The sequence below is a fragment of the Hydra vulgaris genome, chromosome 06 (genome assembly GCF_038396675.1).
Source record: "Hydra vulgaris chromosome 06, alternate assembly HydraT2T_AEP".
NCBI lineage: Eukaryota > Metazoa > Cnidaria > Hydrozoa > Anthoathecata > Hydridae > Hydra > Hydra vulgaris.
This window is the reverse complement of record NC_088925.1, coordinates 34,641,877-34,659,115: the sequence shown is the minus strand read 5'-3', so window position 1 is coordinate 34,659,115 and position 17,239 is coordinate 34,641,877. Positions and strand designations below refer to the sequence as shown.

Here is a 17,239-nt window from a genome sequence, read left to right as displayed (position 1 = left end):
CAATCTTAACAAAATAAAACTTCAAAATTCAAAACAATTTGTTGAATGTGCTCAATCATCGTATATCGATCCTGGTGAATTTCAAGTTACTTTCGATATTGTTAATCTTTAGCCTTCAATACCAGTTATAGAATCCAAAGAAATCTTATTAGAACAACTCCGTAACAGTCCTGCCTTCAATTCAAAATTATCCATTTTAGAAATAAAAATACTTTTAGATTTGTGTTTGTCAAGTGGTCATTCGTTACATCAAAACAACATACACAAATTAGAAGATGCTGATCCTATAGGTTTATCATTAATGGTAGTCATGGCAGAGAGTTTTACTGAAACATTATGACAAAAAAGTGTTTATACAGGCACAATATCTTACATCACCAATATATGTAACATCATCTGAAAAGTATGTTTTAAAAATAAATAAAGTACCAAAAACTATAAAACACAAAAAACCATCATCACCATCAAGTTCACTAAGCCTATCATCCACTAATATTCGTGGTCTTCAAAGTTACTTTCCTTCTGTTGAATCTTATATCTTCAAAGTTCACTAGACCTACTTGCTCTTTGTGAGACTAATTTGAGTTCAGCTGTCTCATCTTGTGATCTGTGTTAATGGTTATCTTCCTTTAATTTGTTAAGACTCCAATAGTCACACGCTTGGCCTGGACATTTACATTCGTCAGAATTCACCCATTTGTCGTGAAACTAGGTTTGAATCCACAGACTATTCTTTTATGTACTTTCGTTTAGCACCACTTTACTCTATTGCCTTTCTCTTTGTTCTATATTGCTGTCCTTCATCTCATTTGATGTTATTTCTGATCAAATTGACCAAGCCCCGTCTCTTTATCCATCAGCTTATATTGTTGTTGTCAGTGACTTTAATGCTCACACTGAATGGTTTGGCTCTAGTGTCAGTGACTCTGCAGGCAATAAAGCCCACAACTTTTGCTTTGCTCAATCTCTTACTAAAATAGTCAACTTTCCAACTCGCTTTCCAGACAACCCGAATCATTTACCTTCTCTACTTGACTTATGTCTTTTTATCTCATTCTTCTTCATCATCTGAACCCCCAATCATCGTACCTCTTACAACTACCTTAAAGCTGACTGTGACTCTTTTCGTTATTTTCTTCGTGATGGCCCTTGGGTAGAAATTTTTCGTCTTCCGGTTGACAAATGTGCTTCTTTCATAACTTCGTGGATTCAGGCTGGCATGGAATCTTTTATTCCCGATCAACAATTCCAGGTCAAGCCTCACTCTTCTCTATGGTTTTCCTCACAATGTGCTGCTGCAAATTCCAATTGAAACCATTACTTTCATATCTATCAGCAAAACAATTCTCCAGAAAACAGACGTCTGTTTACTATTGCTAGAAACCATTGTAAAAAGGTTTTGTCTAACGCCAAAGCCCGCTATTCTCAGGTCATAAAATCTCGTATTTCATCACAAAAATTAGTCTCTCGTGACTTCTGGAGAATCTTTAATAGTATCAATAATAAGAGCGAATCTGTAATTCCACCTTTCTTGTATGGTTTGGACTTAGTCACCTCACCTAAACACAAAGCTGAATTGTTTACTAAGAACTTTTCATCAATATCATCTCTTAATTCCACTAGTTGCGTTCTACTTGATATTGCCAACAAACAAGTTGATCCATTGCTTGACATTCGTATCACTCCAGCTTCTAGATCTAAAGTGATTTCCTGCTTAGACTCTTCTACAGCTAGTGGCCCGGATAACATACCTGTTATAGTCTTGCAGAAGTGTTCTCTGGAGCTGTTGTCTATACTTTCAAAACTATTCAACAAGTGTTTATCAGAGTCTTGTTTTCCAGCCTGCTGGAAAGCTGCTATCGTAATAATTTAGATCTTCCTATATTTATGAACGGTAATGTACTCGATAAGTCATTTACCCTTCATCTTCTAGGATTAACTCTTACTTCTGATCTTTCTTGGAAACCATATATCAAATCCATTGCAAAATTAGCATCTGCTAAGGTTGCATCTCTTTATCGAGCTCGCCACTTTCTCACTCTTGATTCTATTCTCTATCTCTATAAATCTCAAATCCGACCTGGTATGGAATACTGTTGATATATTTGGGGCGGATCTTCTAATGATGCCTTTTTGACAAGGTGCAAAAACGCATTGTAAACATAGTTGGACCTGCCCTTGCTGCCAACCTCCAAACATTATCACATCGTCGTAATGTTGCTTCACTTTCTCTTTTTTACAAATACTATAGTGGGTACTGCTCTAAAGAGCTAGCGTCTCTTGTGTCATCTACTAAAATTCATTCTCGTGTTACTCGTCATTCAATTAAGTCTTACCCTTTAACTGTGGCTGTTCCTAAGTGCTTCAAAAACTCCTATTCGTCTAGTTTTTTTCCTCGAACATCAGCTCTTTGGAATCCGCTTCCTTCATCTTGCTTTCCTGATTCATATAACTTGCAATCCTTTAAGTCGTCTGTCAATCGTTATCTTGCTCTAAAATCTTCATCTTTTCTCTTCCAGTAACTTCCAACTCTAATTAATTGTTGCTTGCAGCCCTGTTGGAAGCGAGGATGTTTTAAAAAAAAAATGTTGGCGATATCTATTCCCGTTTTAATAATGAAGCAGAATCAGAACGTTTTCTCGAGTTGTTAAATAAGCAACACACAAATATCAAATATATAATTGAAAAAGAAAGTGACATAAAGTAAATTTTCTTGATCTCTCAATAACAAATAACAAATCCGGAACATATCTTTTTAATATCTATTGCAAAAATGCAATAACAAATGTGCAAATAAAGCATTTTTGTCACGATCCAAAAATAATTTATGGTGTATTTAAAGGTTTTATCCAAAGAGCTTTTGCATTATGCGGTAAAGAACATATAAATCATGAATTAAAGTTTCTTACAGAAATGCTCAAAAATACTTCTAAAACATTGTCAAAAAAATAAAAAACATTAAGTAAAATAATTAACAAAACAACAACAATATCATCAAAAAACAAGAGTTTAATTACGTTTCTCTACCACGGGTTACAAAATTAAGTATTCAATTAAAAAATATATTTAACAATGCAGGCTATACTCCAGTTTTTACACCCCCAAAAAACCTTCAACAATTAATATCTCAAAAAAAAAAAACCTCGACTTCCCAACAACTTTTACTCCGGAGTCTACAAACTGGATTGTTCGTGTGGAAAATTCTAAGTAGGTGAAACAAAACTCAAGGTTTCAACTCGCATTTGCCAACATCAAAAACATACTTTTGAGGGAAAATGGAAAAATTCGGCCATGGCGGGGCATTCCAGAAATTGCCATGGTGCCTTTGGTTCGAATAAAAACAACACGGTTAAAGTAGAGGCAGACTATTTTAAGAGAAAAGTAAGAGAGTCTTTGGAAATACAGTATCACCAGTGTTCTCCAAATGAAGGTGGTTTGAATGAAGATAACGGTGATTACGTCAAATCGTCTTATTTTTCTTATTTAAGATGCAAAAACACATTACATTGAAGTTTTATTATTTTTTTGTTTATTTGATGTTTTTTTTTTATATTACTTGAACAACGAGAGTATATATAGCCCCTAGAAATATTGTATTTTAATATAAAGAATTTTATAAGGATAAGTTTACATACTATAACAGATGTTTCAATTTAATTTAATTATATAAAAACTAAAATGTTAACTTTTAAAATTTAAACATTTTTTTTATAAAATCGCAAAATTCGTGTATTTTCTAGAACGTGCATTAACGGCGTCGAGTCCTTCCTAATAGGGAAAACATGCTTAGTTTCATCTTTGCTTAGCGACGTGTTGTGGCGTATACGGCGCTCGATTAAAATACCTTAAATATCTACCTCGATTAAACAATACAAAGGTAAACACCATAACGCTGCAAATAATTATTCGAGCCACTAAAGTGTGATAAACTCAAAGGAGCTTTATCATAGCATAAATCTATTTTTAAGTTATTATAAAAGATGTTTTAAGCTTTTTTTAAATATATTCTACATTATTTATACTTTCAAGAAAATTTTTTTGGCTGCACCTATTGCAAGCATAAAATTTATATGTTATGCATTATGTATGTATAAAATTGAATGTATGCGATGCATTTCTCTTTTGAACATACTGTGTGTCTTTTTAAATACCAAAAAATATATATTTATTATTTTATGTAGCTATTGATATCTAAACAACGAATAATCTAAAGTAATGGGTTCTAATAGCGAGTTTTTTCAAGGTGGTCAAGTTGGATTCAAATTTTTGGGTGTTGAAAAAATTGCTGACAATTTAGGAATTCCTGCTGCACCTTTTCGTTTCATGATTGGAATAGTATTTGGTAAGTTGTTAAATATTGTTAAAGTTATTTTTATATTAAAAATACTTTTCTATGAATTGGTTTAGAATCATTATCTTCCTTTTAAAAACACGTAAGCATGTTTGATAAGGTTAATTGGTATTTTCTTAATTAAACATATTTATTTTTGTTGCGTGTTTATTTTTTTGCCTCAATTTTATTTTCAAAAATTATTTTAAATTTTTGAAAAGGGGACCAGCATAATCATTTATTGTTTGATTAATTTGTGTGAATGATTGCATAACATCTCGTTTCTTTAGTTTTAATCCCTCTGCAACTCTAAACTAAGTATGTTTATGGTTCTTCTAGTTGTGTTTTTTAATCTTTTCTGAATCTTCAAACTTTCAAAATGTTGGTTTCTGTTATAATTTCTTAATTTACTCCTTTTTATTTGAAAATTATCAGTTGTGCTTTGCTGAAGTAAATAATTAGTTTATATTCAATACAAAATTATTTTTTTCTTTAAACACTTTAATTAGATTCTAAATAAATATTTGCAGAAAGTTGACTGCAACAGATTAATATTTGAAAATGTACAAATTTTGGTTGTAATACTTGTGTGTAGAAATAAAATAGTTTCAGACTGAGTAGTCTCAGAAACTTAATGAGGTTTTCTTGTTATTGACTATTCAGTATACTTAATTTTGTTTTTAACTCTATAAGATTGCGCTTTAAAACAACTTTCTAATAGTTTGCCAGCTTTTTGACTTAATTCCACTTTAATATGAATATTTTCATTACAGTGTGTTAAGAATAGTATATATCTATGTAATTTTTTAACATTTTTTTAAATAAATTTTTTTTTTGTACTTGAAAAATGTTTTTATTATTTAGTTGTGCTTGACATTGATTTTTTTTTTCTTTTAATATTAAGGTTTCCCATTTGGTTTATTATATTTGTTATTACCTAGAAAACAAACATCTTTAAAGGTTAGTCTTATGTTTTGTTACGCTTTATTATTAGAAAAAATTAAAATATCTATTAAAGATATTCAGTTTAAAATTATTTATAATTCACATTATCTAAACTTATCTCTTTATATAAATCCAGTGTTGGCCTTCAACACATGTGTTAGCATGTGGCTTTGCACTTTCAAGTTTGTCATTAGGTTTTACACATGTTAGTCTGGACGCGCTACTCAAACATGGTTTGAAGAAATGTTGTGACAACCTGAAAGTTGCACTTAGAAATGGTTATGTAACCAACAAAGATCCCAACAATTTGTTGTCATAAGGCATTACTTTTTTTTTATGAAGAAAGTTGTTGCGTTGCAAAATGCTTTAGAATTAATGCAGTATATCTAATATATATATATATATATATATATATATATATATATATATATATATATATATATATATATATATATATATATATATATATATATATATATATATATCTTGAATGTTGTAATAGCATAAAATAAGTAATTATTTTTAAAAATAACACGATGTTTTTAATTCAAAAATGCTTTAGAATTAATGCAGTATATCTAATATATATATATATATATATATATATATATATATATATATATATATATATATATATATATATATATATATATATATATATATATCTTGAATGTTGTAATAGCATAAAATAAGTAATTATTTTTAAAAATAACACGATGTTTTAAATTCAAAAATGCTTTAGAATTAATGCAGTATATCTAATATATATATATATATATATATATATATATATATATATATATATATATATATATATATATATCTTGAATGTTGTAATAGCATAAAATAAGTAATTATTTTTAAAAATAACACGATGTTTTTAATTCTTGACATGTTTTGTAAAATTTATTTACATTAATTAATTACATTTTCCTTAAGGAAACCATCAACATTGCAACTGATTTATTTTTTAAAGATAAAACTAACTCAAAACGTTCTTCAAAAATTCACTTTAAAAAATTACTTCTGATTTCTACATACGGTTCACATTTTCTATTTGGCGGAAAATATTACGATCAAACAGATGGTGTTGCTATGGGTTCTCCTTTAGCGACCATCTTAGCTAATATTTTTGTCGGATATCATTAACAAACATGGGTCAATAACTGCTCCTTTACAGCACCATTGTTTTATAAATGGTATGTGGATGACATAATTGCTATTTTTAATTCTGAATATGAAGCTCAAGAATTTTTCACCTCAACATAAAAATCTGAAATTTACTATGGAAAAATAAACAACATAAAAATCTGAAATTTACTATGGAAAAAGAACAATATAACCAGATTGCTTTTTTACTTATTAAAAAGTCCAATTCGTTTTCGACTTCAGTTTATCACAAAAAAACATATACAGGTCTTTTACAAAGTTTTTTTAGTTTTATTCCCTCTTGCTACAAATTTGGGCTTGTTTGTTGTTTGATTGATCCTACATTTAAAATTGATAATTCTTGGGTTGGTTTTGATAAAGATATTAAGAATCTATCGTTAGTTTTACAAAATAATAAACTTCCACAAAAAATTATTGACTATGAAATTAAATCCTATATTAATAAGAAAATGAACCCATCTGGTTCTAACCTTGTTAATAGCTTAAATATAAGATACTTTAAGCTTCCATACATTGGAATGTACTCTAATTACACTAAAATGAAAATTTCAAAAATTATTCATAAATATTGCAAGGATGTTCTAATAAAATTAATTTTCACTACTAATAAAATACAAGATTGTTTTTGCTTAAAAGAGTCACTTCATAAACTGCTTAAATCTCATGTTGTCCTTAAATTTTCTTGTGCTGGCTGTAATGCCAGTTTTATTGGAAAAACCTCCAGACACTTGGCAACTAGAATAAATGAGCACCTTAAAAGTTTTAAACAATCTCATATATTTAAACACTTTAGTTTATCTTTTAATTGCAAAAATTTGGCTAACTGTGATTCTTTTGAGATTTTGGATAATGCCCCAACCAAACACAAATTAAAGATAAAAGAAGCCCTCCACATTAAATGGGAAAGTCCCTCACTTAATAAACATGTTAAATATATATTATATATGAATAGGAAAATATACATAGTAATTAAGTCTTATGTTTTTTGTTTGTTATATTTGTCAAAGAAAAATATACACAGTTTTTTTTGTGTAAGAAACCAAGTAAATGAGCTAGTACTGGAAAGTTTTTTATTTTAAGGGTTTTATTTTCCCAATTTAGTACTAAAAATTTCTTAAAAGTTTCAAAAAGTAGAAAATTTGATCTACAATCTAAAAGAATTCCATTTAATTGTGAGTGCAAATTAAATACTCATTCAAACTGTAGTTTTCTATTTAAATAATGCTATTACTTTGTGTTAGGTTGATGTGATATTGCTCAAAATCATAATAAAAATTTATTATTAAAAAAAGCTTATTAAAAAGTAACTTAGTAGTACTAAAATTTTCTAAAGATTTTAAGGCTTCCAGTACTAGTTTCTTATAAAAAAAATAATGTGTATTGACAGCAGGCCATTATAAAAAAATATACTGAAAATATATTTATAGGAAAATACCGATAAAATGGATATAGAAAAATGAAAATAATTTTTTAAATAAATACCACCTAATAACAAATTTTTTAGTTATTTTAGTGTTTAAAAAAAAAGAAAAAGAGTAAACTTTAAAAAAAAAAAACTAAAAAAAACAAAGTCTTAAGTTTTTTAGCCAAAAAACAGTTTTTTCCTCCATCAGGACGATTTATTTCCCTCTATATTTACCTGCTGTTTATTGTCAATATATTGTTATTATTAGCATAGAATACTTTATAACTTTTTATGACATGATCATTATATATATATATATATATATATATATATATATATATATATATATATATATATATATATATATATATATATATATATATATTTCATACATAAAAAAAAAAAATTTCATACATGAAAAAAAAAATATATATATATATATATATGCGATTCATACATGAAAAAATATATATATATACAGGGCTTGAATTAACGTAAAAAAATCTAATCGCGATTTTTTTGTTGCTCATAACCCCTCCTCCACTCCCACCGGAGGGGAGGGGCATTATTTTTTTTAACTTGTTTATAATAACATATATAATAAGTCTCATTTTTGCATAAGATGTCATAACATTTACGTTCAGCGGTTATAAAGTAGCTTTAGTTATAATTTACGTTATTACTATTATTATATTGCAATAAATCTAACGGCTGTATTTTTGTAAAATCAATGAACTTGATATAATCTTCTTTTAATTAATTATTTCATTTTCTATTTTATTTACATATTTTAAACTGTTTAAAACAACTAGAATATTTAATTTTCTATAAATTTTTAACAGTAAAAAAAATTATTTAAAACTCTAACAAAACAATCTATAAATTTGAAACAGTTATAAAAAACTATTAAAAATGACGAAAACATTATCGTGATAAAATGTTAAAACTTAACATTTTCACGAAAACCCGCACAATTACAAACAAGAATGATAATTAAATTCTTATTAAGTAAGTTTTCTGATCTAAGTAACCTTATCAAATTCCCATGATATTTCTATCTATTGCTTTTTCATTCAATGTTTTTTTTATTAAACGTTAGCTTTCACTTTTTTTATTCAATAAAATAAAGCGAAAGAAAAAAATGTGTCTAAATAATAGAATCTTTTACAATCTAATACTTTTTTTGATTGCTAATAGAAAAAGTATTAGATCGTAATCGTAAATATTTTGATCGTTTTGTAATCATTTCACTAGTTTAATGCTTAGAATTTTTCAGGATTTTTACTAACAAAAAATTATTTTTACTAAGCAAAAAATCATACACCATTACAAGTTATTATTTAGTATTTTAATTTTAAGGGGCAATGCGCTAAGATAAAATTAAAAGTTGTCACAATTTTCTTCCTCGCTTTCACTTTCTTCCAAATCCGATATTGTAAGTGTCGCTAGATCAATGTCTGTTTTTCCTGACTTTCTTTTTCTTTTTTCCGGATAACGATGAAAATTTGCTGACAATCGTCTAACTTTATCATTATACCATTCGTCCATAGCAGTACAGGTTCAAATTTGTCAATCTCAGGACCTTTTTCACTTATCCGAAGTAGAGATTCTAAGAGATCTCGTCTAAGACAACTTCTCCAGTCATTTTTTACGCGATTCATACATGAAAATATTCAATCTACTTTCGCATTTGTAAAAGGACAAATTAAAAATAGTTCAAAAATATCAAGAATATTTCATCATTCTTTGATTTGGAAAAAACAATTTCCCAAATTTGATTTGGAAAAAAAATTTGATTTGGAAAAAAAAATTTGCCAAATTTTAAAATAATACTCATTTTGATTGTTACTTATGATGGGAAACATGTATGTTTTTAAAAATGATCCACTCATGAAGTATATTATTCAAATCACATCCTACACCAATTAAAAATTCAGAAAAATGTTCAACAACTTCACCGATAGCTTTATCGCCAAAAGTTCCATCATTCACATTTAACCTTCCATACATATGGTAATGTTTGCAATAATTAGCTAGTACTCTTGATTCGAATAGGTATTTAATCGTTTGTTTTTTATAAATTTTTTCTTCCTTAAACAATCGGTCTTTTTCCTGCATTTGAACATTTTTGCTAATTGATTTTCTAAATCTTTTATTTTTCTTTCTTTTACTTTATGCTTCGCTTTAAAAAAAAAAATTATCGTTACAGAAGTCACTGCAGTTTTATACTGTAAAAGAACACTAAATATTCACAAATAGAGTATCAATCTTATAAAATAAAAAAAGAATAATCACAAAAAAAAGAAAGATCGCAAAAATTTTAAGAAAAAACTAATTGCGAAGGTGCGAAAAGTAATCGCCATTTGCGATCGCAATATGCTTAATTCGAGCCCTGATATAAATATATATATATACAGTGCTGTGCAAAAGTCATTGTAACAGTAATATTTTTAAGGTTTTTTTCTATTTTCTTGTAGCGTTACAAATAAAAATGACTGAAAACAATTGATTTGGATTATTTTTTTATTGCAACTGTTCATACAATTTAAAATTACACAGTTTATTAATACTTTGTCTGCCCACCCCTTGATTTGATGACAGACTTGATCCTACGGGGCATAGAGCTAATCAAGTTCTGAACAATAGCTGGTGAAATATCATTCCATATGTTCTGTAAATGGGCCCAAAGTGCATCCTCATTGCTAGGGTTTGCTCCTTGCAAGTGTTTAAACATTATTTCCCACAGGTGCTCTATGGGGTTGAGGTCTGGACTCTGGGCTGGCCAGTACCCGTATATCATGATCCTCCAGATATGCAGTCACAAGCCTTGCTTTATGGCAAGGAGCATTGTCCTGTTGGAACAGGAACTCTTCTCCATTGCCAAAAAGCAAATTGGCTGATGGCAGCATACAGTTCTCGAGGACCCTGACATACTGGTGTTGATTCATGGTATCCTCACACCTGTACAACTGGCCAACCCCTGCCCAGGACATGCAACCCCAAACCATTATGGAACCTCCCCCGTGCTTAACTGTTGGAACAATGCACTGTGGGATGAACTTTTCCCCGGCTTTCCTTCTTACATAAGCCCTTTTAGCCCCACAAAACATCTGGAATGAGCTTTCATCGCTCCACAACACCCTTTTCCACTCCTCAACACCCCAGTCCTTATGTCGTCGCGCAAAATCCAATAGAGCTTTCTTGTGGGCAACAGTCAAAAGAGGTTTCTTGGCCGCTACACAACCTTGTAGACTGGCCTTCAGGAGTCTCCTTCTGACTGTGCTTGTAGATATGTCCACTGCTGACTGTTTCCTGATGTCCGATGATGTCATTCGACGATTTTTCATACTCATACGAACTAACATCTGATCCTCTCTGACCGTGGTTTTCTTTGGCCGACCGTCCCTGGGAAGATCGCGTACGGAGTTGGTTGCGGCATTCTTCCTCACAATTCCAAATACAGTCAGGTAGTGGATTTTCATTATTTGTGCCACCTTCCGATACGAATATCCCTTCTTAACCTTCGCCAACACCTCACATCTCTGTTTCATCGTCAACTTTCTATACGGAGTCATGTCTGAAAAATGTAAACAAAATTTTTAAATAATATAAAATAATAAAAAGAAGTAATAAATATTAAAAGTGCAATAGTATAAATATAAAACACATAATAAATCATGTTATTACAATTGTTATTTCTACAGAATATGACAATTTTTAAATTTTATTGACCAAAAATTCCAATTTTGTTACATGATATTAAAAAACAATTTTATGGGCTAAAAAAACCAAAATCTCATGCTTTCCACATAAATCCATAAGTAAAATACTATAAAACTGCATAAAATGTCATTAAATTACAATTACTAAACTAAACAATAGTTTAGAAATAAATTTTAACATACCTGCTAAATCGCCAAAAATTGAAAATTCACCGATCGCCACGAGAAAACCCGATAAAAATGGATAAATATTAATAAAATAACACAAAATGTGTTATTTTATTAATATTTATCCATTTTTAGTAAAATAATATATAAATTTCAAAAATAATAGTTTTATAAAAAATAAATTAAAAAATTTTTATTTTTATTAAAAACTTGTAAAAATGTACTTTTTTTATTTCTAGTTAAAAAACCATAGTTTTTGTGCAATTAAATCTAAAATAATAATTGTAGTATGATATTATCATTTTTTTGAAATTTTTATATAATTTCGATACTTTTAAGACCCAACATGGACATGAAAAAACTTTTTTTTTTAAAATGATAGGGACCTGTTAAAAAGTGAAGTTAGTTAAGCTGCCCCAAAAACACATTATTTAAGTTTGCAATTTTGAACTAATTTTCCTGACCACAAACCACATCAAATCAAAGGGTCGCCCAAATAAAGTTCAAAAATTGTTTTTTTTATATACAATTTTGAAATGTTCTTATCTATATATATACGTATACATATGCATATATATATACATATATATATACACACACACACATATATATATGTATATATATTCATATGTATATATATTCATATGTATATATATATATGTATATATATATATGTATATATATATATGTATATATATATACATATATATATATATATATATATATATATATATATATATATATATATATATATATATATATATATATATATATGTATATATATAAATACATATATATATATATATATATATATATATATATATATATATATATATATATATATATATATATATATATATATATATATATATATCAGGCCTTCCCAGGAGAGGCGTGCGGTCGCACGCCGTGAGTGAACACGGATATTTTTTTTTTTTTGGATAAATCGGCCACGCATATTTATCAAATATTAAAAAAAACGCAATTTTAAAAATGCGCTGAAAAAATAAAATTAAAATCGTTGTATTATTTTGTAATTTTCTTAATAATTTATTATTTTCATTAATAAGGAAACAATAACATAAAAATAATATATATATATATTTTTTCTTTGAATTTTTTTTTCTTATAACTTTATAAATTTTTTTTTTTTTTATTTTACATATTTTTTTTTCTAATTTTAAATTTTTTCACATAAGTATGTCTTTCTACAAAAAATAACTTCTAAGTTCTAGAAGAATTATTATCTACAAGGTTCTAGATAGAGGTATGAACGTTTAGCTCATTCGGTTGAGACATTACATAGCGCCGCGGAGACCCAGGTTCGCTTCCCGCGTCGGCAGAGCATACTTTTCAAAATAGATTAAAAAAGTTTTCGGTCACATTTTCTGTTTATTTTTTCGACTTGTCTTAAATATCGTTGCTGAAAAAATCAACACCTAAAAATATATTATAAATAATTATAATATAAATAAATAAAATATAAATATAAATAAATAAATTTTTTTTTTATGTTTACTAGACTTGAAAAAAAAAAATTGTAATAAGAAAAAAAAATTTTTATTAAATAAGTATAAATGTATATATATATACATTTCATTTTTATGTTCATATTTTTATATTAATAATAAGAATAAATTATGAATAAAAATAATAAAATAATACGACAATTTAGTTAGGTTTTCTCAGCGCCTTTTTAAAAATGCATCATTAATATATGCTAAAAAACCGTGGCCAGACTCTCAAAAAATATATATATATGCGTGGTCACTCAAAGCGACCGACCGCACGCCTCTCCTGGGAAGGCCTGTATATATATATATATATATATATAAATATATAAATATATAAATATATAAATACATAAATACATAAATATATAAATATATATATATATAAATATATATATATATATAAGTATATAAATATATATATATATATATATATATATATATATATATATGTATATATATATACATATATATATATATATATATATATATATATATACATATATATATATATATATATATATATATATATATATATATATATATATATATATATATATATAAGTATATAAATATATATATATATATATGTATATATATATACATATATATATATATATATATATATATATATATATATATATATATATATATATATATATATATATATATATATATATTATATATATATATATATAAATAAATATATATATAAATGCAGCCCTTGGAATTAGGAAAAATGAGGTCAGCAATAATTTGCTGACCTTAATCTATGTGAGTAAAAAAAATAAAACAAAGGTTTGACCATAAAACATAGAAACAAGGTTGGCAATTTTTTGCCGACCTCAAACACTGGGTGTGGAATGCCGATATAAGTTCTAAAGACTGATATATATACTTATATATTCTTTTGGTTTATATAAACATTGTTTTTTTTATTTTAGCATTTTTACATATCTTCTGTCGGTTTATTAATCTCCTATTTTTGTTTTGGTAGGATAACAAACTTTTTTGTTTAATATACTTTGTTGTTTAACTATAAATATATAACAAAACTTTGTCTATATTTCTATCATCAATTATATATTATATATTATTATGCCCTATGTATCACTGTTCTCAAAATTGACAGCCAGGTTGAAACTCTCACCACTATTGAATTTTTTTCATTTAGTCAATCATTATATGTAAACACAATTTATATTGTCAAAAAAATCTGAACTAAGTACCAAGTATGTACATTTTCAAAATTAAATTTTTTTCTTTTCTTCTAAAGTTTTTATAAATATCAGCCATTATGGTAGTCAAAATAAGCTATTTACAGCTGCTTTTCAGATATAATTATCATTTTTGAATATGGCCTCAGATTTCAAATTAATATTTGTGTAGTTTGCATGATAAATAATAGTATAACATAAAAGTCTTTAAAGGTATAACACCTTTAGTGAGTAAAAAAATTCAAAAAAACATCATGCCAAACTTCCATTCTGATCTATAAGCTTGTCCTTCAGCAGTTTGTTTTTATTTTAATTTTTTTTTAATAAAATGTTTTTGTTTTTATTTTTGTCAATAAATGTATCTACATCGACTATCTTATAGCCTGACTCGCAACAAAGTGCTGCTACATCGACTGACAAATAGCCTGACTCGCAATGGAGTGCTGCTACATCTACTATCTTTTAGCCTGACTTGCAAGGGAGTGCTGCTACATCGACTGAGGGTTTGGTTGGGGCAGGCAGTTTATCAATTAATAAAAAAAAAATTGCATATTAATTTTTACTTTTTCTCAACAAAATACGGAAAAAACTTTCTGACAACATATAAGAATTCTATATATATATATATATATATATATATATATATATATATATATATATATATATATATATATATATATATATATATATATATATATATATATATATATAAAAATGTTCAGCAAAAAATTTTTTTTTAACAAATATGAGTAAAAGTTCCAAGTAAGAAAAGAAAAACTATTCAAACTAAGATAAGTAAAATATATTCATTAGTTAAATTTAATAAGTTCAATATAAAGAGTTTTTTATAGTATTGTAAATCTCATACACAGCTAAAGATTTTATTTCAAAGGCCTTCTGTGTTAGAAAAAAGTTTTAAAATATTTGTTAAAATTTAACTAATAATTATATTTTACTTATCTTAATTTGAATAGTTTTTCTTTTCTTACTTGGATTTTTTACTCATATTCAAAAAAAAAATTTTTTTTGCTAAACATTTATATATCTATCTATCTATATATATATATATATATATATATATATATATATATATATATATATATATATATATATATATATATATATATATATATATATATATATATATATATATATATATATATATATATATATATATATATATATATATATATATATATATATATATATATATATATATATGGATGTATGTATGTATGTATGTATGTATGTATGTATGTATGTATGTATGTATGTATGTATGTATGTATGTATGTATATATATACATATATATATATAGATAGATAGATAGATAGATAGATATAGATATATATATTTTTATTTTGCTCTTTTAGGATGTCCTTTCAGGATGAGCAAAATAACAGTTTTTTTGCAATACTTTCTGGACGATTGCTAATGTATCAGGATGATTAAGACCATGAATACATTTCATAATCATGAAAAAGCTTCGTACTCCTTCAACGCATTTCCAATTTTTCTTGAATAAAAACCAACAGAAATGGTAAACTTTGATGATGTAATCAACAATTGTTATCAAACTTATTGTGGGTTTTATGGTCGACATGTATAACCAAAGCAGGTGATGGCAAATGTGAGCCACCTGGCATGATTGAGATTTCCGGGAGGAGTATTTGTGAAATACTTCTTCGTTTCTACATCCCAATTTTGGTTATATTTATAGTTGACTTTGCCAGTGTAAATTTCCATTTACACTGGCAAAGTCAACTATTGGTAGAAAATGAACATCGGTAGTAGGCATTCTTGGTGAACAAAGGTAGTTGTTCACCAAGAATGCCTTTGAATACAGTAGGACCAGATGTACTGCCATCAAGTTCAATAAAAATTGCTCTGAGAGGCAGCTCATTTAAATGAAGTAAACAAATACACCATTAAAGTAAACGAATGATACCAGCCCGTGTTTACAATAGTTCCATCACAAACAACATTTTGAAAAGTCACAAGAGAATTTCTGTCATTTAAAACTGAAATAATTACTTTCCCAACATCAACTGCTTTACCACTTTTGGACAAATGTGATCAAAAGTAGATGCTGTTAGGATATAAGCAGATAACATAATAATCTTCTTTGATGGAAGTGGTCCTGCTAACTTTACCATCATCTTGTTCCACTAACTTTAGGGTTTTATCTATATGGCCATCAAAACCAATGATTCCTGTTGCTAGTTCTGCATGTTCTTCTATATCTTTTTGTTGCCACAGGTTTCTTTGTCTTCTTAATTTTGCTGGAGGGTTATTCCATATGAAATCACCTAGTTTTTCAAATATGCCCCAGGGTACCAACTCAAATTTGCTTCAAATTTTGACCACTTACAGCTTTTATGAAAAAACATAATCCTGAAAATTTTAGCTTGATTGACCAAACTGTTCAAAAGTTATAATTGAATCAATATTGACCAAATTTGGCAAAATTTTAGTATCTGGAGCTTACAGTAGATTTTTTTGATTTTTAACAGATCATAACTTTTTAAATAAAATAGATGATCACCTGAAAATTTTTATGGTAATAGTTTTTTACCCAAATTATCTATTTTGCAGGTGTTTTTTGACTGATTTTAAACAAATTTTGAGCTCCTTTACCACAAAGTTGCTAAATAATGCAATATTAGTAAAAATTGTGGAAACTTTCATGTGCTACAGTTCAATACCAACAAACAAGCTGTGCCAATTTTTTGTTCCTTTTGTGTACTTAAAGTAACCACTTGCGAAAAAA

At 27.1% G+C, this 17,239-nt stretch overlaps 1 protein-coding gene across 1 annotated transcript in view; it reads left to right on the top strand.

Moving 5' to 3' along the window:
• The first annotated feature begins 4,107 nt into the window (after positions 1-4,107).
• The window catches only part of LOC136081792 (lysophospholipid acyltransferase 5-like), a 57,213-nt gene continuing 44,081 nt past the window's right edge, over positions 4,108-17,239 (top strand). The window contains exons 1-3 of the mRNA XM_065799937.1: positions 4,108-4,342; positions 5,235-5,290; positions 14,196-14,244. Of these exons, the coding sequence (XP_065656009.1) occupies positions 4,216-4,342; positions 5,235-5,290; positions 14,196-14,244 (232 nt within the window). The 5' untranslated portion in view covers positions 4,108-4,215. The remainder of the gene's footprint in view (positions 4,343-5,234; positions 5,291-14,195; positions 14,245-17,239) is intronic.